The sequence below is a fragment of the Labrus bergylta genome, chromosome 23 (genome assembly GCF_963930695.1).
Source record: "Labrus bergylta chromosome 23, fLabBer1.1, whole genome shotgun sequence".
In the NCBI taxonomy this organism is placed as follows: domain Eukaryota; kingdom Metazoa; phylum Chordata; class Actinopteri; order Labriformes; family Labridae; genus Labrus; species Labrus bergylta.
The window spans coordinates 17,758,582-17,784,286 of NC_089217.1; the positions used below are offsets into that span (position 1 = coordinate 17,758,582).

General features: G+C 41.5%; 1 protein-coding gene across 1 annotated transcript in view; it reads right to left on the reverse strand.

Moving 5' to 3' along the window:
* nav3 (neuron navigator 3) overlaps positions 1-25,705 on the reverse strand; it is a 225,412-nt gene that overhangs the window by 122,031 nt on the left and 77,676 nt on the right. The window contains 2 exon segments of the mRNA XM_065951515.1: positions 6,502-6,676; positions 14,615-14,687. Coding sequence (XP_065807587.1) covers positions 6,502-6,676; positions 14,615-14,687 — 248 coding nt within the window.

The following is a 25,705-nucleotide window of genomic DNA, read 5'->3' on the forward strand; positions in this document are numbered from 1 at the left end:
ATGAAACATGAAGGCGTAGCACAGAGTCTCCAGCCTGAAGAGCTTATCAAACCCACAGATTTTAAGGTCTTTCCGATGTGGAAAAAGAGACACCAGAACGAGGGGATGGAAAATGTGGACGAGCAAGGGTCGGTGGTGAGAAAGAGAAGGAGTGCAGGGTACAATCTTTTCCTTTTGATTGAACCGGAAGCATCCCATTAGTATGAGGGAAGACATACTGATAGGTGGCAGGTGCTTAGACACCAAGGTCACCGTGATGACAGCAGGTAATGAGATGTCATCAGACCTTCTTGTCTTGGCAACGTCTGTCATAGTCTGCCCTTTGAAAGCCCAATCAGCACCCACATTTTGACACTAAGTATAGCCTTCCTGCCTATTACACTGTCAACTGAATATCTATCAAATATACACTGATGCTTGTAATGTGGTAAGGGAGGGAGAGTTTTTTTTCCTGAGTGACGATCCGCCGCCTTAGGAACCAAATACAGCTTTTGAGCGTTTATGGTGCAATCAAGCCTGCACTGTATGGGGTTAAGATAAAGAATATATAGAGAAAGTTAAAGTCCCCGCATTCCTCCTGTGTCTATCCTTTCATTCAAGTCTTCAAACTGTAAAGACAGAGGAATGGGGAGAAAAATACCAAATTCTACACAGACACTCACACTTAAAGACAAGCAGAAAAGTCTGTTGACATCGAGGTCAAGACAAATTTCCACAAGGGAACAACAAAGCATATCTCATCATACCCTGCTATATCATATTGTACCATACCATATTATTAATATATATTTATATGTATATATTAATATTAATTTTTAGGAAGGCCAAAATAAAAATAAAAACAAATGGGTTCTATACAGGGACGCTCGAAGGCAAGCACAATGATGGATCCATGATGGTTTTAACCCCCAAATAACCTTCCATGTCATGATGGCTCTTACCAAGTCATTCTTGGACAATTATTTTATTTGTTTGTCTTTTTTAAAATCTACTAGGTCAGCAACTAGTCTTCCAGCCAACCATCCATTTTACTGTTTTCAGACATTGCAGTCCTAAGACAACATTACACATTAGTGCCTTGAAAAAACAGTTTAATCAAAATGATTCATACTTGTAACTTGCATTCTGCCACTGCTATAGGGCAGGGTATTAACTTCAGGAAACAAGAACTACAATGTTTCAGGTAAGAAAAAACCATGGCATGACGACTTAAACAAATTATTTATGTATTTAGTGTCATAGGAAGACAATTTCAAAGCCAAAACCTTTGAACATTGGGAAAAACTGGGTATTTCTTGCATTACTGCCCTGATTAAACTAGCAGCTGACAAGATGAATGGATGACTTCAATTAGAACTTCTCACTGATAGTATCCCATGACAAGCCACCAAGAAAAGATCCACCATATCCATACAAAGACAACATCCTAAAATAACCAGCACAACTAGGAATCCATAAAGACAGTCTGGAAGGACAAAGAACCAAACCATTTACCAGTTCATGACGCCAACAACATTAATCCATCCTCTTCAGATAGTCATGTGTTTTCCTGGAAATTCCAAACTCTGATGCCTTGAAGTCACACCACACACCCACACTGTGCCAGCTAAAACTGTACCTAGGAGACGAGTCGGGCTTGGCCAGACTGTTGGCTCTCCCGTAAGGCAATCGGCTCTTCCTGTCGCGAGACACGGCAGTGGGGAGGCGCGAGGAGCGCCAGACCACGGGGTCAACCTGTTCGCCCCGGGACATGTTGAGTTAAAGAGGGAGGGTTTGCTGTGCCCTGTCAGGCCTGGGCCCCCCTGCCTTCTGCAGCACTGCAAACCTCTTGTGGCTCCGGGCTGTCGGGAGCTGTCCAATAGGGAGTTCCCCTCTAACACACACACTCGCACACACACACACACTGCATGCACGCATAGTAACACACTTCCCATCCCCTACCCCAGAGACACCAGTCAGGCCAGCAGGTGCTGTCTATAGAAAGCTCCCCATACCACAACTGTAGATTTGCAGTAGGCCAAATAAGTGACTGTGTGTGTGTGTGTGTGTGTGTGTGTGTGTGTGTGTGTGTGTGTGTGTGTGTGTGTGTGTGTGTGTGTGTGTGTGTGTGTGTGTGTCTGTGTAAATCTGGGAGTCGGATAATTTAAAAAGCTTAACACTTTTCATTTAAAACATCCATTCTTCAGGCTTATCTTTTATTCCATGAAGTTACTCAGACATGTCAAATCTTCAGGGTCGGCTGGAGATAACAGAAATTCATCACTGTGGAAAATTAAAATTGGAAAAGGTTTTTTTTAATGAATATGTTTAATTACATTTGAGGGGTAGAAAGGAGGAAAAGGGAGTCTGCACATCGACAGGCAGGAAGCCCTCCAAATAAATGATCATTGCAATATTTCTTTAATATGATATCATGATTAAAATCGCGCTAATGACAGTGCAGATATGATACTGCAGACTTGTGTTTGGAAGTAGTTGAAGGCTGCTTTACATACAATGGATTACTTAATAAACTACAAAGTCATGGTGAGAACTACAATATATGTGACGTTGAAGCTGATGTTAAACATTATTCTAAAAGAAATAAGGTAACAGACAGGATAACAGAATATTCTTGAATCAATCAGATGGTGTATATCTCTGTTCTATCATCTCATTAATGGAGAATCGAGCTGGAAACCAGGTGTCTCCTCTTATCGTATGAAGACAAATAAATGATTCTGTGAGAATAAAAAGGTGTAATGCTAAACAAAAACCATGTCATGCATCAAAATAATGCTTCAACCCCTTCAGAAAAAATTGTTCCCACAGATGCACTCGCAACTTTCTGGTTGGATTTATCTGCTTATTCCACACAGTCTGACAGTATCATTTATATTCTGTATCAGCTTGTTGCAGTGATTCAAATCCAAGATTACATGCTTCTGTGGCTGCGAAACCCCATCAAATTGAAATACAACAGAAGTCCCATGCATCATTTTAAACCCATTATCCCGAAATTCAGCCTGATTTATTTAATCATTCTTTTTTTTGGGGGGGGGGAACTCTGTGATGTCTGCCAGACTCCCGCACACACATCTTTGGGGTTTCGATGGTTTTTGAGTGTAGAGAATCACTCTTACTGTCTGGCCAGAGAATCAGTAACTTTACCGCCAGTCTCTGAACCCTTCAGCAATTATCTGACGCTGATATTTCCTCTGGGATAATTCCAAAGTAGCCAGAAGTTAGCATCAAACAATTTGCAGCCAACACTTCTTTTTCTGTAAGGTACATTGTTTAGAGTCCAATTACCAACTTGGAGGATTGACGGCGTTTCAGATCAAAAGATAACCAAATCTCAACTCCACTCTAGATACATCTGCAACATAAACATTGTCATTTTTTGGTTGAGCGCACTCAAGAGGCGCCTGTTCATCTGTTTCTCGTCTAGTCTTATTAACTGTAAATAGTAAGTTACACGGAGGCTTACTTCAGCAGGTTTGGGCCTGAAGAAGAAAACTGATTATTATGATTTCCCTGCATATAACTGGTGTAAGTTTCCCAAAATAACCACATCACGTTGCAGATTTGTTAAAAGAAAAAAGGCAAGCTATGTCAGGTCTGTCCTCAAGACGGGGATTGAAACAACTTTGAAAATGTTTGATGATGAATGAAGGACGAATCGATCATTTTTGACGCATTCTAGGGAGAAAGGATTAAAAATGCTGCTCATACTTGTTTATTATCACACATTGATATTGTGTGGAGAATTAAACATTGAGAGTAAATTGGACAACGCTAAACAACTGTCAGTGTAAATCAACGATGTGCCGTCCTGCAGTTCGTCGAGTGTCCACTTGAGGCTGGCTGCAGAAGCACAGGAAGTCACAAAAACAGGCAGAAGGCAATCTGCTGTCAGCAGTTTATTTATCTCAGCAAACATTGTGCTCTAGATCAAATATCTCAGCAGGAGAGACAAATGTTTGCTGCAGTTTCTTAAGCCAATCAGCATTTAGATTCCCTTGCTCTGATTCCTCCTCTTCACTCTGCACAAATCCTCAGACTTTACATCCACACTGAGATTTTAGTGTCTCAGACATCCCTTAAAAAAAGTCACAGATTAATGGCTTACTTTGTCACTGACAGACACGGACTGATCCTCTGACCTCCACTGTGGCCTTCAGCATTCAGACTTGATTAGCTTATCCGCCCAGGAGAGAGAAAGACATTACAGAGGGCCAGTGGACAGCGAGGGCAAGAGGGTCTGTTTGGAAATTGACTCACAGCCACTTCACAGGGACAGTCTTTAAATTACGACTTCCTCCTTGAATTCATATGTATGGCTTCTCATTGGTTGGAGAAAACCTGTCATCAAATAATATCTCTCGACCAACTTGTCATCAAACTCGTATGTTTTATGACTGTGAAAAATGAAGCATCTGAAATGGCTTTCTCAGTGCGTGTACTCAAACTTCACTGTTTGCTGAGCGTGTGTGTGTGTGTGAGGGCGAGGCTCCACCTGTTGCCGGGGGAGGCGGTAGTGGGGGAATGGCAGGCAGCTGTGCCCCTAATGACCCTCCCATACACATACACACACACACACGATGCACTGACCCCACCACCAGCACCCTCCTAACTCATCCAAACAGAGCGAGGCCAAAGCTCTCCACAATATCATCTTACTCTCAAACTCTCTGCTCAAGTGCTGAGACTAACTGCTCTTATTGCACTGATTTTACGCACACACACGATGCCACACACACACTCAGCGTCCGAGCAGTAACTTGATCTAGTCGGGGAGGGAATGCGGTGCATGTCAGGCCTTCCTTTAGATGCTCTGTCTATTTACATCACACACACACACACACACACACACACACACACACACACACACACACACACACACACACACACACACACACACACACACACACACACACACACACACACACACACACACACACACACACACACACACACACACACACACACACACACACACACACACACACACACACACTCTACTGTAAAAGGCTTCATATTAACAAGATTATTTCCATTCAAGGTGATGCATTAAAGATAGATCAGTGAGTAGAAGTGGTATAGGCTACTCTCACAGTCTGCAATGTGGGGTTGGTCTCTCTTTTTGTCCCCTGCCCAAGAAACCTTAATCATAACCAATATGTCATTTATCCAGTACATAAATCCATGTTTGAAATGCTTTTGCAATTCCATAGTTTCAAATGTAAGCTTTTGTAGATAAGTCCACATAAACAACATTTCAGCACCAAGAGAACAAAGAGATGGAGAGATCTGGGATGCCAGATCTCATAACTGTTTGGCAGAGACAAAGTCAAGAACAAGTCTGAAAAATGCCAGGTAAGTGTCTGAATGTTTGGAAGATTTCCCCCATTTTAATGAACAGACTTTGGGACCTGCAACTAGTCTCCCTAAGACGTGGTGTTTTAGCCAAACCCACTTGACACAGGTGACCCCATGTGTAGGATCTCCTTTCTGAACTGACCTTTTCACATGGCGAGAAAACTCCTTTATCCAGAATTACACCAGTCAGCCCGCTAGAAAGATTCATGCATGAAGTCGGGGTGAAACGATGGGTGAATGCAGCAGGAAATATTTAGGAAAATTCACTGTGAGTGAGTGGGAGGGGCAGATGACTTTCTCATATCCTGCCACTGATGGATGACCGATGAGATCTGTCTGCACATAATGAAACTGCTTCATTATGTTTTCTGCTTGCCAGTATGTTCTTTTCTGCTCTTTTAACAAATACTGTAAATACTTGTAGTTACATGTAGCATTAATACAAGGGCCAAAACTGGCATCATATAGCATGGGACTTGTTGCTAGTCTGCCTTCGTGGCCCCTTTCCTCCATCAGGGGCGGGCTGCGATTTTCTAGACATTTTCAAGGGTGCATATGGGTTAAAACGGCTTATGATAAGTCTATAGCAAACACCAGTTGAGTTTAGCTTAGCATAAAGACCGGACAGAGGAGGAAGCAGCTACCTCGGCTCTGTAGGGTAACAACATCTATCCCAAATACACGTTTACATGCTAAGCTTAATGGCTGCTGTTCTAAATATATGCATATAAATCTTTACATTTAGAGTTATAACCGCATTGAAAGTATTAATCTAATGTACCCTCTCTCCCCTGCAGTCAGCCAGCGTGACTCTTCCCTGTCAGGACTTCCTTCTGGAGCTGATGCAGCTCAAACACTAATAAGAAACATTTCTGTAACGGCTGTTATTCATTTTCGACACCAGTGAGAGGCCGCCCGTCAGATTCCTGTTTACAAAAGCTCTAACTGGACCAAATTAACCATCCGCAAGCAATAAATCAGCCATCCACTATTCCAGCATGGATCCTAAAAAATAATTGGTCATCTAATTCAAACCAGTGACATCCGCTTGCTTCTGTGACCTCTGGGCTACCTCTGCCCTAAAGTGGACTAAATCCGACACCAAACTACTGAACGACAACATCCTGAAGTGTAACATACCTGGACTGCATTTCTTGTGTTTTGAGGCTGCTGGCGGATGGTGCGGTGCTGCTGGTCTGCTGGCTGAGCTCCACCAGGGACTGGTAGTACTGCTGCTGTTGCTGCTGCTGCTGCTTGTAGCGGGACAGGATGAAGAACAGGCCCAGGATGCTCTTCAGGTTGCCATTCCTGATTTCTGGAGGGACAAAGGAGAAAGGAAAAGTGGAGCATTTTCATTTAGATCTTGAAAATACAAACCCTCCTCCACCTTTTATTTGAGTTACCCCACATCATTCCAGATGAGTCACTCTTGCAAGAAAGAAAGAAAAAAAAAAAAAAAAAAAAAAAAAAATCGCACTTTTGTTTTTCTTCTCTCGCAGCAAAGCCCTGTGATGCTTAGAAATATTTTCTTTGCACCATTTATTTCATCTTACAAACACTGTAAACTGAACATATGTTGACTTTTTGAGAGAAGGCGCTTGGGAATAAGAGCTCGAGTGAAGCTGTTTTGCAGAAAGTGTAAGATTAAAAAAAAAAAAAAGTCTTAAACATTGGGTTTCACTGCACGTAGTGAAAAGATGCATATAATGTTTCGAGTTTGTAACAGTCACTTGATTGTATTCAGCATATAGTAACACTTACTCTGTTGGATGATTTTGGGATCACAAGAACAAACACTTGTCATTGATCCAGAACAAAGCATCTGCTCTCTCTAACATGAGCTAACACACAGCTGGTTCATTCAGCAGTGAAGCTCAGCATGACAACATGGGGACTTGTGTTTAACTAGCAGACGTCTGTTACGAGTCTGAGGCAAAAACAACCAAAAATAAACAGTTACTTTAATTACAGTTCTGCTTTTGCTTTTGGTTTTAAGTACAGTTGCTGTTTTCACACTGGCTTGATGATTGCAGAAGTGACACATTTATGTTATCTGTAAAGAATAAATTACGTAGAGAGATCAGATAAAAGTTAACCTTTAAGCACAGAGCTGGTTTTTAATCATAACTTCAATATAAGCAGTAAAAACAGCTGCTTATAAAAGGGAATGAAATGGAAGAATCGGTTTGGTTTTTTAAGTTAAGCGTCAAGTATCTGTTCCTTTTTTTCCAGATCTGTGCCACACTAAAGTCCTTTTAGCATTGGCTGTAAGCAGTACTGTTAAACATTTCAAGATAACAAATTTAGTGACATGTCATCAGAAATGATAAATACATCCTTTAAGCTGACGAAGGGCTTTATTCAGCTAGTTAGCAGCAGCTCAGCTCACAGCCCCTATGAAGAGTAATGTGAAAACCACTGAGTGTTAACGTGACACTATGTGGTTATTATAATTCTCAGGTGCCATAGAGGAGACCTCTATGGATAATTCATCTCTCAGTAAAATCCTTGTAAATGAGGAATACTAAAGGAATACTGATCAACAAACAAGCTAGCAGCAGCTCAGCTCTCAGCCCCTTCTCAGCCCCCAGAAGGACTGTATAATTTTAATGGTTCAATAAATCTGTGGCCACCAGGGGGCATCGATTAGAATGCACTTGAGACAAAGATGTTCCTCTTTCTTTTTATTGAATACACAGCAGACTCTCTGTTCAGTTTGTGTGTTGGTGTACAGTATGTGCTGCCACCTGTTGGCTGCTTCTTGGACAGTCAATTTGCCTGTCAGTCTGTAAAGGTTGTCCTTCAATACAAGCAGCAATAAAGAAAGAAAGAAACATTTTTGACCGGAAAATTCTTCATTCTTTACATATTTTATTGGTTTTAACCAAAGAGTCAGGTTGATTTGGAGATTGGGGGGCAGATGTTGATAACTTGGTTGCCAGTTCTTGTCAACTGTTGACACTGAGGAGTAATTTTGAGACTCGGTTTGAGAGTTTACAACCCGACATGATGCATAGAAACAGCCCTGCAGATAAAGTTAACTTTCAAATATGCCGAGCTGACAACAGCAAGAAAGCTCCTAATCAATGACTTATTTGTTTTGTCTGGCCTTTTAATCTCATCCTCAAAAAAAGTTAATCCCAGACAAAACTCAAACAAATGCAATTTTCCCAAACTCCCCCGCACACAGCAGACAGAGGATTCAGCAGTTAGAGGAGGAAGAATTGATCACCATCGCTAAGGCACCCATTTGTGAAATGGACTTTTCATATCAACCTCTCAGTGAGAGTTTGGCACACAGAGGATCAGGAAGGATAGCGGCGGCTGACGCAGAGTTTTGTGCTTGATTTTTCAATCTGGAAAGGCTCAGACATTCTCCCGCAGCCATCCATGGCTGTGCTGCTTGAAGACTGTGAAAAGTTGGAGGAGATTAATCTCTTGGGGTTGTTTTCCATTTTCTAACACCCAGAGGCGGTAATTTATACTGGGCCTAAGAGAGGGGCTGAACAGCAGTGTTTTCTGTGCTCTAGGGAGAAACAATGCTGCAGATTCAGCCAACCAAAAATCCTCAGTGGACTGAAACTTATGGCAACTGTAAAAGTGATGGAAATGATAATGATGAGGACAAGGACTGCAGATTAGAAGTCCTTCTCCCTGTATATACATTGCATTGGTTGCACTTTAATTAGATGTAACAATGCCTACATGTATTGTCCCTGACAAATAAACAAAAATATAAATTTACAATACTTCATCGCTCCACTAAAAGATATTGCCCTGGAGCTCAATAACACCCATAGATTAGTCCATTTGAGCATTGTTTGTCTACTCAAGGAAACTTGGATCATCTTGCTCTGAAGTTGAAATACCTACCCAGCCTACCAATTCTGAAACTTCTGGAAAGTCTCACAGAGCTGTGTGAGTAATGCTTTATTCTACTCTTTCTTGGAAATAACTCAGCATTATGGACCACAAAAGCACATGACCAAAGGCTGTATAAATTAAGTAGATGTAGGCAAGGTGATGTCACCGTTTGGTTTGTAAAATACTGTTTTGAATCCACAAGTCAAAATTTTAGGCTGAAGCCATCTTTGTTTTTCTTCGGGCCAGAAGTGACCATATTTGGATGTACGGGTAGACACACATTGCTAAACCTTGATCACTCGATGACAGGTTGGTTGCCATAGCAATGTCTTTACAAACACATTGCTGGGCCTTTGGTAAAGCACACGGTGATTATCATATATTTTACTCTAAATGGCACAATTAGAAAACATAAAGGAATATCATGCTCTTTTGAAAAAGACTTAAAACTAGCAATTGAAGTCATTAGAAAAATGTTCAGTGATGATAACAGAATGAGTAGACATAGATCATTAATGTCCTGTAGCTAGCGTGGACTTCTTGTGCATCTCTGTAGCAGCATGTTGTGTTAGGTCAGGCAAACTCCTGGTGGTATTAAGTGAAGAAGGCTTTCATTTTAATTGTGGTTGGCTGAACCCCCGTCATCATTGTTTGGTGTAGCTGCAAAGTCTTTTTGGCCTGTTTATGCAAAATTTGATTCACATTTGTGCACAACAAAGCTAACCGAAAAACACCATCCATGAGCAAAACTTATTTCAGTGGGATTTGGGGATTTTGATGTTGTAGGTATTTCTAATGGGGGCTGTGATTGGTTGACAGGTGTCACTTGATGGACATGATCAGTGCATGATGGTTGATGATTTTTGTGCTGCAGCACAATGTTTACAAAAGAGTTATCAGCAATTGTAAAGCAGGGCCTTTGCAGGATTTATGCATGACATGGGTCTTTCAGCAGTCACTGCAGTGCCAGATGAATTGGTTGGCTTTGCTCAAACTTCAGGCACTCTTCCTGGTAACTCAGACGAAAAAGAGCACGCCACTGCTTTTCCTTCCAAAATGATGAAGGAGAGATATGATCACTTCAGACATTTTCCACTTGACCGTCATTTGTCTGCAGCTCAGCTTATCACCCAGCCAAAGCTCAGAGAGCATCTGCTGCACATTCAATGTTAAATTTCACACAGTGTCACCTTTTGCTCACTTATATTGTACTTTTTTTTTTACGTTTCTGAGAGTCCTGTGGAAAGTTGTAATAGAAAAATGGACAGCTGGATTCTGTAAGGACATTGGAGAATAGCAGTATGCAGCCTTTTTATCCACTGTGGGCTCTTGCAGCACTGGAGCAATGTAAGTGTGTCTGCTTGGCCCAGGCTCAATGAAAATGTGCCTTTGCTTCTGGAGGCTTTTTAAGTGGTTGACGTGGTTTCATTCAGTACTTTTTCTCTCATTATTTGGAGCGGTTGGTTAGTTCATGAGTCACAGAGGACTCTTGAGGAGGTGAAGCAAAGGTTCTAGTGCAGCTCGGTAATACAAAGAGAAAAGGCAAATATGTAAGCATTAAGGACTACATAATCTGTCGTTACCTACTTAATCAACCAATTTAGTTTATAATCCCCTGACAATACAACTCCAGCCAAGGTCTTTCTTTAAAGCTCCACAGCTGGTTCTGTCTTCTTTGGCGTCGGCTTCTTTGTGTAAGCTTGGCTTTATTTCTTTGCTTGACTTTACAATGAAGTTTTCAAACAACGATGGTCAACTGTTGTTCTCAGCCAACATCTCTGAACACAGTTAGCCAGAACGGAGAGGGAATGTCTGATGTATCGGTCGAACATTGCGATCAGCCAGACATCGGCCAATCTGCAAATAATGTGGCATGCACTTACTGTATATGCGTAGCCAATTCAATCGTTTTGTCACGTCAACTTAATGCTGGCATTTTAGTAAACCTAAATGCTGATTCAAAGAAGAGGTTTCTTATTGGGCAGAAGAAGTCATCTTTTGGACAAACTCTCATATTTTAATGGTTTCAAAGGTGAAATATAATGTTGGTTGTGTGAGTCTTACACCATACACCACTGTGACATGCAGTTTGTAAGGCATCTTCCACTGACTCTTTTAAAGATGTATTTTGGGGCTTTGTGTCTTTACATAGATAGGACATTGGATAGAGTGGTAAATCTGAAGAGAGAGTACAGAATGACATGCGGGAAAGGAGCTACAGGTTGGACTTGAACGCAGGCAGTCTGCTTTCCCATACATGGGGGCACGATCTAACTATTAAGCCATCAGGACCCCTTCCTTTGACAGTTTTTTTTTAGAGGAGATACAACTTACAACAATTTAAGTAAATCAAATTTCAGCTTATTCGAAAACCAGAGTCGAAGAATTGCAATGGTGTAATGAAATAAACATCTGTATCAGATTCTGCAATGGCTTAATCATTGGTATCAGCATTTACTACCACGATTGGTTTAAATCCTGACCTGTGGTCAGTATACAAACATGAACCCTTTTTTAACCCAGCACAGATGAGTGTTTAAGTTGACTAATGAAATTAGATCTATTTAACAAAAAGTCTGCACCCACTGAGATCAAGCAGGAAGGACTTTATAGAGGCAACAAGGTCATGCTGTTGGTTGCCCTGAGCCTGTTCTGCTCTGGTCCCAGCTGCAGAGACCCTGCAGTGTGAAAGAGGCTTTAATGACCTGCTGTAAGGACCCCTCACTGTAACCCATTATCAACTACAGGAAATGTGTGTTCTAGAGCTTTACACCTAATTTTTAAGGCTGGTACCGGTAGACCGAACTTCCTGTGGATAATTATCACGTTTCAGGTAGTAAAACTTTTCATTTTTTTGTTGCCCGTTTTGTTAGCAGTTTTTGTGGGAAGGGTTCAAGTCGAGTTTGAGCAGATGGAGATTTCAATCTGCATAAAAAGCCTAACAGTCTACAGCCACACTACAGGGGCTTTGCTGCGCTTCAGGCTTCATGTTTATGTTCCTCAGAATCTGTTCATTTTATATTAGGATATTTCCCTGGAAAAGTTGAAAGTTTTGTAGCAATAAATGAAAAAAAGCGTTTATCAAAGCCATTGGGATTAATTGTGTTAGAACCAGGACTATCTGTAAAAAAAATGTCTGCATATTGGAGTAGAAGTACGGACAGGAAAGTCTTTTCGATTGTACGTTAAGGTGTCAAAATGGGATTCCACATCCCTCTGTCATCCCTATCTATGGCATGATTTTTATTTTCTTGCATGGAAAAAAAGAGGCTTCAAACTTGTTTTCATTAGGGCCTTTAACCATCTGAAGGGGAACCATAACTCTTCAACAAGATGAGTTTTTCCGGAACTTAAGTTTACAGCCTGCCACCAGAGAGATGCAAGGGGACTTCTGGAGAGGTTATTACAATAAGTAGGCTAAGGGAAAAAAAGTACCATGCCTGTACGCACATCAAACATTCCACTTTGTTTGATTCGCAGACCTTGTAAAAGGATAATAAAGACTGCATATGCCAGCCAACACAATCTGGAAGTCCCTGAGCTGATTCAATTAGACATGAGAGGGCAGGCATGTCCGTCTTATTCAACTCACAAACACACACAGCACATGTGGAGCAGATCCTGAGAAACAGGCTGAAAAGAGCAGAGGATGATGGAGAGAAAGATGGACTGAGTGAAGGGAGTGATGAAATGCAGCAGCAACAGGGATGGACACAGTAACCCAATAGCCCATATATTTACAGACCCACTTTGAAATTCCAGGCCTAGTGAGTCACTTTGCTGTTTATAGCGCTGCAGTCGGGGAGCAGCAGAATTTAGAGCTGTCGGTCAGTGTGTCAGGCTGTCAAACTATTTCTGCTGCTGGTGGAAGGGTCAAGGACACACTCACCTCTTTAATGTTTAAAGGGGAGCAGAGACAACATGGGGTCCTAAAGAACAGCTGGAGATGTTTTCTGCTAGAATAATTGAGACATGCTTGGATGTGTACAGTAGGCCCGTGGAGAACCTCAATCAGAAACAGATACTTTTGTTTTGTACAGTGTTATAGTGCATGTATCACGGTTGTCCTAATTGCCATTGAAAACATTGAATTCCATTCTTAAATAAGTATATTGATATAATGCTACTGAAAATCTCCTGTACAGTGGTCACTGGCTGCTCCTACGAGATCCTGTCCGTACACTATGCTTGTTTACATCCAGGTGTTGGAGCAATGAGAGCAGGCCTGTTAAGTACCCGGACATACAGCCCCGACTAGTGGCGGATGATTGCGTTACAGCTTAGACACAACATTGAAGGTTTTCCCTAAAAACCCTAGTTTGTTATGTCAAATGAAGAAAAATGGTTTGTTTGAATGAAAATTCCAACATTGACTTTACTTTTCACACAGACCCATATCCAGGTGTTCTAGGAGAAATTCCTGCACTGTTCGACCAATCCAATCGCTCCAACTACGACCCCAAAGAGACTGAATTTGTCTTTTTACAATGTCACCTCTCTCTGCCCACAAAAAGACATCCATAACAGCTCACAATAATGTTGATTTTTCTATGAATTATAGTGCATTACCCTTTGTAGGTATTAGTATTTTAGTATTTAGTATTGGTAAGGTTAAGTGCTAACAATGAGATGAGAACAGTCATAGAAACATGGTTTCATAGGACAGTGGCAAGTTGCTCTCTTGATTGGATAATCAAGCTGTATGTGAGGGCTGTCAGGTCTGTGCTCCAGGGGTCAAAAGGGTCGCTCCGATGATGTAATGCTATGTGTCTCATTGATGTGCGTCCCCTTTTATCCCTGTATTTCGAAAAGCTCTTTGAATGCAGGGAAAAGAACTTCAGGCGAATCTTGGGTTCCTTCTCCAGATTGAAAATCGACTATAAAACATCATAACACACACTTTGGAACCTAACTGACATTTTTACTGAGGACAATTTTAGCTTATCACTCAATTTGGCAAGCAATCACTCAGAACAGACCTCTGCTGTAGTCATGGCTGTCATTTAAGCCCTGTAGGGTATACCCTAATGGTTGGGAGTCAAATCCCTCTCTGCAGTTCTTATCCCTTCAGAATCCTCTCTGATGCTGTAATGATCGCCTTCACTGCCATGGTGAAAGCTTAAAATAAAGACACTGTGCACCCTGATACCAACTTGGTAAATTCCATTGCTGTGAAGTATAATAGTACGTGTTGGAAAAAAGCTTTTTGGAGATATTTGGTGCTGTGAAGAAATGGAAAACATACCCAGAGAAGGTTGGGTGGTGGTGCTGGAACCAAATGTATTTTCCAATTCGTAAGATTGGAGATAGAACAGGGAGGTCCCTCGTCTGCTGCTGCACTGATTCAATAAAGAGTGTAATCACGCCTTGTATTATTTATTCTTCTTACCTTCTGCTGAGAGCCCTTGTACATTCACTCCTCTGGCGTCCAGGAAGCTAAGGCAGGCGTCCACATTCTCGATCTGCGGAGGAGACGGCAGACGGTCATTAACAAAGGACAGACGCAGCAAGAATGTGACCATACTTAAAATTCAATGAGCCTAAATGTCTTGGGTTAGAGGGCTGGGAGGACGAGGAACGTCAGTGTTATTACCCATGAAGCACATCATTGTGTGGCTATATCCCGACCCCCACTCAACCCTGGCACCAGGCTGCATGACATACTGACCGCACTGCAACACCACACAGCATCAACATGTTGTACACATGCCCTTACACATAAATGCACATGGCTACATAACAGCACAGTGGATTTTCATCCAAGCGCACAGACAGAAATGAAAAGGGTAAAGATTGTACATACACACATATTAGCACACAAAAACTTGGCGTGTGGGTCGGCGTTGCCCACTTGAGGCCATTCACAACTTGGTCAACAACTGTCACCTTTGCAAACTGGTGTCAGTTTCACAAAGGCCCACTGAGGCGGCAGTTATTGGGGGATTTTTTGCGACCGAGCTGCTTCATTAGAATGATGGCCGGCCGCCAATGCCCCTGAGGAGGTCTGCTATGATGAGGTCAAAGGTGGGAGCGCTCTGTTTCAGCGCAGTGTGCCAAGGCCACACAAAGGGCAGGCCGGGCGACTCAGCCAGACGTCCAGCGGGCAATGATGATTCATAAGCTGTGACTTCCCTCAGTAAAGCTCAAGTGCTCTCGCTCTTGCTCTTTACATTACTCTCTCTCTCTCTTTCTCTCAGTGTCCCTGACTTTCCTTCTTTTTCGAGAAGTAGACTCTGTAGAATTGAGATAATGAGTCATATCTTCACACAAACCTTTCGGTTACTTAAAGATCCTTCTCTCACTGTGATTGAGCTGAACTCTATGTCCTCAGTCGCTTAACAATGTGAATGTTAGTCTACCTAGAAATTTGAGTCTTTCTTAATACACAGATAGTACACATTGTTCCAGTTATTTCAACAATCATCCTGATGCTGTACAAATTATGGAAATTGCTTCTCTCAAAACATTCAATTCTGCCAAATTGATTAGCGACTTCAGAAAACATTTTGACTGAATTGTCCTTTCTTGACAATGATACAGGATATGTACAATGTTGCAATAGGAGCCTGAGGGGGGCAAAACGCATCTGTTATTCCAACAAGTGTCCAAAAGCAACATCTGTTCTCGACAAGTGACGACAACCTCTCGGAGCACATGGAATTAACCAAACCATGATCTTTCTATGAACCTGTTTTATTGGGCAGAAATCAAACCATTCCTAAGATTTACTTTTGCAATCTGTCCACAAGATGTGTGGTGAAATGTGGAAAGGGGTTTGGTAGGACAGGCCACTCAGTTCAACTAAAACTTTTTTCAGCAAACTCTCTCCAGAATACTCAAAATATCCTCAACTCTGGTCCTGAGAGCAGCTGCACTCTGCTCAAGGACACCTTCCATTTGTTGAGGATGAGCACCTCCCTCTCTGTCACTTTCTCTCCACAGACTGATGTGTTTGCAGTGTTTGTATCAACAGGGAGCCCCTGTGGGACTAGAAGTCACACACACCGAGCTTCTCCATCTGTCCCCGACACAGCTCACAACCTCCCACTCGTTCCCGCAGCGGGCACCGGAATCCCTCACATGTGGGTTTTCAACATGCTGCACGGAGAGACTGACACATGTGTGCCGGCTTGTTTGACTATCCCACACAAACTCTCAGAAGTCGGTATGTGAAAAGACATGTGCCGAGCAGCGATTGCGAATGCTCATTACTACGGGTTTAATTAGACTGACCACAAGGACGATGTGGGATGCTGTGGTTCTCATATATAAACAGCCTATAGGCATGAGAATGAGATGTAAGCAGCTATATTTGTCATAAGAGTGTTTTCATCAAGGAAAGCTCAATTAGATCAGTTCAGAATCAAATATTTAAGTTTGGAAGGCCTGCTGTTGTGTTTCCACTGTTCTGAGTGTGTTTGAAGGCCGATTAAGTCAAGACAAAAAAGAGTGAACTCATAAAAAATAATTGAATGTCTTCCGATACTGTTCTTCTTTTTTAGCATCAATGATGAAACCTGTACGTTCTTTCTCTATGCCTTCACTCTTAAGCCCCAGTGTTGATGGCTTTTTGACAAAACCGCTGTTTGTTTTCACTCGGCCTTAACTCGAAAATGACGTAAACAAGCGGAATAATGATTGAAGGCGTTGATGACGGCTTGGGCATTAATGTTCCACAAGGCCTTGGCGATGTTTAACTGCTAGTTTGGTGGGCGGTTTTGGCTTTGCGGCATCCTGTAACAACTTCTCGAGAAACCGAAATCATTTCGTTTTCCGACGCAGGCTGGCATCAGATGGACCCGCATAAGCTGTTAAAAGCAATTTGGAAAAGGGGAATTTTGATGAGGCACACTTCACCCAATCATGAAGTACTTAAGAGCAGGAAAAAGAGAGCGCACTGTGTGGAGTGACAGAAAGGCACATGTGCAACATGCACTGCGGGAAGGAAAGTTGCCACGAGGCCTTGAAGAATAATGAGGGGAGCTGTAAAGTTTCTGTGATAATCCGTTTAAACTATTCTGTGTTTCATTTATAGAGCCACACGACAAATCATAATATCAGATTCCAGCTGACACAGGCAGCAGAGCAGAAGGAAGCTTCAACCATGGCTGGGTGACACAAGAATATCAGAGTAGAAAACCACATTCCCTGCTTCAACCTGTCCCCAAAACAGTCACCAATAAAATCAGCGAAGAGTTAGCATTAGCAGTTTTCAGGAATTGGTCTTAGGAAAGATTGAGGAGGAGATTCACTCATTTCACAGAAGACAATTAATGCTTGTATTCTATACTTGTGGAAATGTTCTCACTAATATCAGCAGTATAGTTACCACTTATCTCCTACAGCTGTATCAAAGCTGGTATGCCGGTGATGTTTGTGCTAATTCTGACCCTACATTTTATAATGCTATAACTTCTGGTGATGTTGCTCATAAGACCGGGACTTGGGTAAGCTGCTGAGTTATGTCTTTCAAATTGTAGCATCACTGGAGTCTAAGACACATTTCAAATAAGTGTATAGTATTGTATTGTATCATATAGAATGATATGTTAGTATATGGTATGGTATAGCATTGCATTGTATGGTATGATGTGGTATGGTATGTTTTGGTATGGTACAGTAAGGTACAGTACTGTATAGCATGGGATGGGAGGGGATGGTTTGGTGTTAATATATGGTATGGTGATGTATGGTATGGTATTTTAATGTAGGGTATATTGTAGTATATGGTAGGGTCATGTATGGTACAGTAAGGTACGGTACTGTATGGCATGGGATGGGAGGGGATGGTTTGGTGTTAATATGTTATATATATAATATATTATTATTATTATTATTATATTATTGCAGTTAACAAGACATGACTTCAGTTTGTTGGCTTAAGTTTGTTTTTTTCTCCTATGAAAATGTTTGTGTAAACTCTTCTTTCTTTTAATTCTGGATGAAGATCACATGCAATGATGCTACATTGATAAATGAGACCATCTTTTACACTGAGTGCACTTTCATTGTACTGTTTGGTATATTGCTACAGCAAAGTAATGTATCTACTGGGCTAAAGTGTACTTCAATAATCGTTCAAGATCCCCTGTGTGAAACTAAATTAAATCCTCACTACGTCTGCATGTTTGCCGCTTCATTTTCCTTGAGTCCCTCGTTGTGAGGGAGAAGTGTGCAGGGGATCATCTGACCTCTCTCCGGCTATCAAGTGACTGATGGAATTGGAAAGTGCTATCCATTAGATGTGACTGTCAAATACAAATGGGCCAACACCTTAATTACCGCAGAAAACAACCACCTTCAAGACAGGACTGGAAAATGAGGCGTTCGCACTTCGCAGCGATGAGCACAGCTGGATAATTGAAGGGTTTTAGCCCAAAATGTTACATATCCACTGGAAAATACATGCCACCTTAAATCCCTCAGTCTGTATTACAGAAACACAGATGACTCAAGCTTCACAAACAGAGCTGTGTGATGACTCAGTTGACTTTTAGTTTTTCTTTCCAATCTGTTTTATCATGAAGCCGGTGATTATATTCCTAATGCTGTCAATGTTGATTCGTTTTTTTTTGTTGTTGAAGGAAACGAACATTGTGCTCATATCTGGTCCTGATGGTTCAGCAGTGGGTTTAGGGAAAGTGGTTGAGGCTGTGGGTTTTTGTGTTCTTCAAGGGTACAGAATGAAGCACAGAAATGATTGGCTTTTATAGCATTTCTTTGGACTTTCTCTTTTGCTTTGGGCAGAAATTTAAGTGTAGTGATGAGTCATGGGGAGAAAAATAAATCAAAAATCCTTCACTAAGGAACCGCTGTGTCATCGTTTTCAGCCTTTCTTCCAGCAGACCAAAATCAATACCAGGTAGAGCTCACAAATCGTACTTTTGCCTGAGACATCCCTCCATGACAGATGCCTTTCTTCTTCCATTCTGCATAAATGACAGTATGTTGAAAAGATGAATTCACACTTTTTGGAGCTTTTAATCTCTCTCAGCACTTGAAATCTAATGAGGCAGAACTCATTGCTCATGCTGAGGCGACACATAACCGGAATGCTTTTTACAGCCAATATATACTTAATAAATCATTCCTGTTGAGCTGAGCTGCTTTGAAAGACAAATATTTACACGCAGACGACGCCAAATGTCTCAGCGTGTTGAATTGAGTTGTTGCCCAAAGGTTTTATAAATGGAAGTTAGGATTTATTTGTCTTCATTGCACTAAAGGACATGGTACTTTGTTACACTTGTCCTCCCTTTTTACCAAACTGTCTGCTTCTCTCATTGTCCATCCCCACTCTGTCAACTCTTCCCTTCAGGTCGGGCGGCTGATACTTGTGCATCCACTGGTCTCGCCCCAAACACTCCACTGATTCCTCTTTCACCCTGCCCCATCTCTTGCAGAGCATCCAGAGCAGACAGCTGCTGACAGACGATGAATCAGACGGGACGGCGCTGTGCAGCAGCTGATGGGCAGAGGGGAGGCTGGGCTGAAGCATCCTGTCTCATAATCCTGAGATCATTGCTCATCATGTCACAATCCAAAGCGAAGAAACTGTTTCTTATTTGGCTTCAGCTGGAGAGGTGTTCTCTGAAGTATTTATCAAGGTGGCATCCCCTGAAATCCCTTTCCTTGACAGAAAATGTTTTGGGTATGTAACTGATGTCACATCTCTTATTAAATCATTAGAAAAGAGATTGTGGAGAGATTAGTAAACTGTGTGCACAGATTAGTAAACTGTGTGCACAGAGTTTTAAACTGTGTGCATATTTTTTTCAACATTGTGCAAAGATTTGTAAAACATGTGCACAGATATGTAAACCATGTGCACAGGTTTTTAAAAAGTGTGCACAGATTTGTAAACTGTGGAAATTGATTTACAATCACATTTTTCTCCTTTTTTTTTTTACAGAGCCTTGTGGGTATCCATACTTCACAGATATCTGGCCATGCATGTCAACTGGTAATGAAAATCAATCTTAAATAATACATACCGATCTGATTCAAGTGCATGGTGAAACAACCATCAAAACAAGCCATTCTTACTGTACTCATCGTCCTTTTAATGGTTAGATTTGACAGTTGTTGCCAAATTGCTCAACATTTGCTTACTTTTACAAACTGTCTCTGAAGAACTACAAAGGGAGTCTTTCGTTATCACTCCTGTGAAACAGTTTCATAGATTATATGCAACTATGGAAGCCATTTTTCAAGGATTATGGTACTGAATTGGTGGATATGCTCACATAAAACCATTTCTGTTGGTATTGGAGGCATATTTCCAGAAGTTGTATCTGTTATGGAACATCTGCATTACAAAGTAAATGTTTGCATTCACAGCAGCCTAAATGTTATGAAACTGTGCACCATAAAACATTTTGTAACACAAGAAAGCTAAACTAAAAATGATTCACTTTAAGTTCCAGAGGCTTCCGAGACGAGGCAAGCTCCTTAATCATTTGTTACGCCTGATATTTATGTACATAAAACAATGATTGTCTTTGTGGATTCACCAGCTGTGTCGTTCCTCTGTCTTTAAGAAACTGCAGTGCAAGCTCAGTCAGCAGATAAACACACACATGATGTATAATCAACAGAATCTGCATGGCAACACAAGCCTATATCCACGGATGTCTCAATTTTATATGGTGGTTCAGTTTCATCTGTTTACAGCATCAAATAACTAGGAGGGCCTCAATGTGGCTTTGCGCATCTGCTGCACAGACAACGTGTGTGTGTGTGTGTGTGTGTGTGGAGGCTGTGTGAGTGATTGGCAGAGCCAGGGATAGAGAGAGAGAGAGAGAGAGAGAGAGAGAGAGAGAGAGAGAGAGAGAGAGAGAGACAGGGATAGAGAGAGAGAGAGAGAGAGACAGGGATAGAGGGATAGAGAGAGAGAGAGAGACAGGGATAGAGAGAGAGAGAGAGAGAGAGAGAGAGAGAGAGAGAGAGAGAGAGATAGAAACAAAGATGTTTCATGGATGACAAAGACTAACGAGTCACCTCATTCATGTCTGGGTTAATCTCTCTAAATCCGTTTTCACTGTTCATGCCAGATCTCATTATCGTTGTGTTGATGAAGCTGTGTCATAAAAAGGAAATGATGCAACATTTTCTTCTTCTTGTAGTAATGTTTCTGTGCTATGGCTTTACGGCTTTTGTCCTAAATTGAATTGTCTCATATTTTAACCAATGTTTCTTCTAATACTTTTGTTTTTTTGACTCTGAGTCCAAACCTGAATAACCCTACCGACATCATCTGTGTTTTCGTTTTATTTCAAACACTGGAAGGCTCACTTTAGAGCTGAATATGTGATTTAGTTAGTTGAACAGAATGAGTAGTGGTCCTCTTGAAATGATTGAACAGAATTAGATTCATTATTCAGTATTGATTTATTAATTATAGTACAAAAAAACAGATGCATTGGTGTTGAAAAATGTCACCTGCCCTGATGAAGGCCTGTATGGCTGACATGTTAGCATGTGTTCATGAATCTGTAGCCTTGATGTATTAAAGGCTTTGATGCAGACCCCTCGGAGTGCCTCAGACCTCTTCAATAGCTATTAGTTACAGTAATTTATAATGAATAATCACTTGGGGGAACTCTCAGACTGTTCAGCTTTTCTTAAGTGACCCCATGAACTCAGAAACTCATCTGAACTTGGAGGAGGGACCTTTAGCAGAACATTTAATCTAATTTTGAATCATACATCGACTCAGTCTTTACTCAAGTGATGTGGATTCAGTAGTTTTCAGATTTCAGAACTATGCTTTTGTTTCTTCTCAAGAAGTCAACAGGCAAGTCTAAGATACTCAAAATGAGCCGAAAAGCCCTCTAAGGCACGATATCAAACAACGGAGCTGAAAAAGGGGGGCTGCAATGCTGGGAAAAGCCTTTTAACTTGACTTCAAGTCAGCCGTCTCAGTTTGTCTCTGTTGAATATTTTGAAGAAAAACAGCTGAGAGAAGACATGGAGGCGTAATAGTTCATCTTTATTCACGTGTTATTAAAAAAGCAAATAGAAGAGGAGGATAATGAGCAGGAGAGAGACGTGTTTCTTGACGTCTTTACAGCTCACATTGTCTCTGTCACGTCCACACTGTTACTGTACGGTTGCTTTTTGCACGAGAAAACATAACGAGAATGATGGAGAGGGTTACAGTTGACAGGCGACACATTCTGCTGTCAGTCCTGTCTGAGGCTGCTTCTCCTCAGAGGGTCACAAAGGTCAAGCTGCTGGCTCTTTAGGCATCTGTTTGAATAACCTGCTGACCAGTTGATGTGAGGTGAGAAATACCTCTGCACACGGCCCTGCTGCCTCATTTAGTGCTCATCTTTTCTTCTCTGTAGAAACAAAGCAATGCCTTCTTATTATGACATCTGTTCACAGTGTAGGCAAATACAAAAACAATGACGCAATGTCACTTCTACTCTTTTTTTTTGTAAACTAGAAGCTGATGTCCGTGTGAGAGTCTTTTTCACAGATGAAGTGTGGCAGCCTTAATGATTAGAAGTGGTTGCTTCTTTCGTAACCTTCCTGACTAGACTTGCTATGAGCCATTAAATGTCAGGGTTATGTCTGGGTCTAATCGAGTGGAAAAAAAAGAATGTGACTTCTCTTTCTTGTTGTGTCATGGTGCTGAACAGAGAAAAAAATGCAGTAAAATGACTTCTGACGCACCTTTATTATTTGCTGCAGTAATCTTCTGGCCGCTGAAGTCACTTAAGGACTTCTATTTTCTGATTTTTGTCTCACTATTTCTCTCTCTGTCTTTCTCACTTTTAAAACCTGCCTGAAGTCTCACAGCCTGTGTGTGTGTGTGTGTGTGTGTGTGTGTGTGTGTGTGTGTGTGTGTGTCAGATTAAACCGTGCTGCTGATTTTACAGCAGCTTTTTCCCAGATGTTAAATGTCACATGCTGGTTCCTCTGCTGCAGTGGTCGGTCAGCAGTGATAAATCAGACGCAGCAGCCATAGGTTTAACTGTAAATTCCCTGATTCCGTATTTTTGCACCTCTCAACGGTAACAGCTTTTCTACAATAACACCTATACGTTACCTCGTTGTATGAAGCACAGCAACTCACGAAGGGCTGTATGGTCAAAATCTGCACCAGGAAAAATGGTAGAATTGTGAAACATTGCACACGCACACATTTAAAGGAAGAATGAGTGACTTTTTGATCCAGTAGATGTCGCGCTTGAGCACCAGCATGAAACCAAAACAAACTGCTGTTTGGAGACATCTTGGCTATTCTGAAGTCTCCGCTCTCCTCCAGAGACTCACCTCCAACCCCTCTACACTCGTGTTCAAACAAAGGAGTTATCAATTAGATAACACCATCATTAAAAAACCATTAAGAGCAAGTGGCGGGCAAAATTGTCCTTTGCTTGAGCTGCAATTGCCTGTGGTCTGCATTGTTGTGTTAGCATGCTAATGTTAGCACACTTTAGTTAACTATTGCACATTCTGCCTTTAAAGCTTCTCTGTTTTCTTGAATCTCATTTTATCTGAAAAAACTTCTGAGTCTCATCAGTCCTCAGCGAGATTAAGGAAAACCTTCTGTGCAGAGCTGACACTCTACTCAATCCTGTGAGGTTTCTAACTTGATGCATACTCTGTAACTTTAGGAACAATCGTACTCCAGTCCTCCTTCACTTGAGACAGATTTAATCCTGCAATGTTGTGCCTTCTGCTGGCAGCGTTTCAAATTCTGATATTAAAGAAAAGTCATTTCGGGAGTTTTGTGAAACAAAAATAAAAAAATGCTGCAATCACCTTTCCACAAATTGTGTAAGGGACCAGAATGTCAACAAGAGAGTTTCAAAACTTTGTGCAGCACACTAAAGCCGACTCACTTCACAACGCAGCTCTGATTCTGGAGTCTTAGTCCTCAGCAGAAACCAGAGATTTTAAATATTCACCCTATTTATCCAATCAGGTATGAGCTGCTTTTCTTACTGGAGAGTATTCAAAGTAGCACACTTAGTAAGCGCTGTATCTCAAGGACGCTGGACTTCATAAAGCTAGAGTAGCAAACAAGAGCAGTCTGTCTGACTGACAGATGTCTGGAAACTGAAGTTTATATGGTCCTCAAAAAAAGTCAACATCCCTTGGCTCTGCTTTTACTTCCTTTTCTGGTAGTATGTGTCAAAAAAATAAATCGAAACCGTCGCATGACATTTGACTTACTGAACAAACAGGATGAGTGTTGTTGTCACTTCACAAGTCAATGCAAACTACAGGACAAGCGTCTCTTTGTGCAGGCAGTGAGGCAGCTCAGACATTTGCTATGTTGCACTAAAGGTGAATAAAGAAGGTGCAAAAAAAAGTGGCCTGAGGTGAAAATACTTAAAAATATCATAGTTTGAAGAGTGCCAGAGTATAAAAAAAAAGAAAGACAATTCAGGTTTTTTTCCACAAAGTCTTCAATCTGAAGAGCAAATGACAAATGAATATTGGAAGACTGTGACAGATTTATTTATTACATAATCAAAAACTGAAAAAGATTCAGAGGAGTCAAGACAGAAGGCAGCGAGTGTCCAAACACACTGAGCTGGATCAAAGGTAACTGGTCCTTCACTGCGTCTGTTTTTAACAAGCCAGCTCTCTGCTCCCTTAACAGAACATCTGTCGGCGTCGTTCAGTTATAATGAGTGATTAAAAGCCTCCAATTTAGTTACAAGTGAGCCCCTAAACGAGCCCCTGGGTGCTCAGATCATGCCGCTAAACTGGCTAACATATGAGAGGGTCAACCTGTGTGCACCAGAACACACACACTGTCTTTCAATAAAAACAAACGACTGGGGCCTGCGAGGGGGACAAAGATTAAAAAAAGGAGATGGACCCCACAGAGGATTCACGAGAGTCAAGGAGCAGAGGGAGTGATGTTCACAGTGTCAGAGGACTTTTAACACAACAGCTGCTCAGACACTCAGGCACTCGAGGAGCCATACGCTAAAAACTGGATCACACACCAAGGCCCGCACTGTACAATAATCACATCTAGAATCCCTTCCAACACTCACTGCAAGAATAATGAACCATCCTGACACAAGACACACTGTGTTGAAAACCAGATACATGTATGTTGGTCAAACGAGATTCATGGATACTTTTGAAGATGACGTACAAAGAGGGATAAACAAGCCGAGAAGTGACATCATTGGTGAAACAGACGGCCAGCATCTAGCCACAATATAATATCTGCAACCGTCTCTGTGAAACCTTCCCGCTCATATTGTTATCTGAGGAAGAGATGGGACATCTCAGCTTGTACATTCTCACTCTGAAGACATTCAGACTGAACTGGGAGATTCAATTGTCCCTCTCCTTCTAGCTGTGTTTTTTACAATCACTATCTCGAGAGAGAGAGGAAAACAATTGCCTCTTTGGCTACCAAATGAAATGTAGTAACTTTTACGGTACAAAAAAGAAGGCTTGGGTAGTTGAGGCAAAGCTTTGCCAGCAGAGAGTGTTGGCA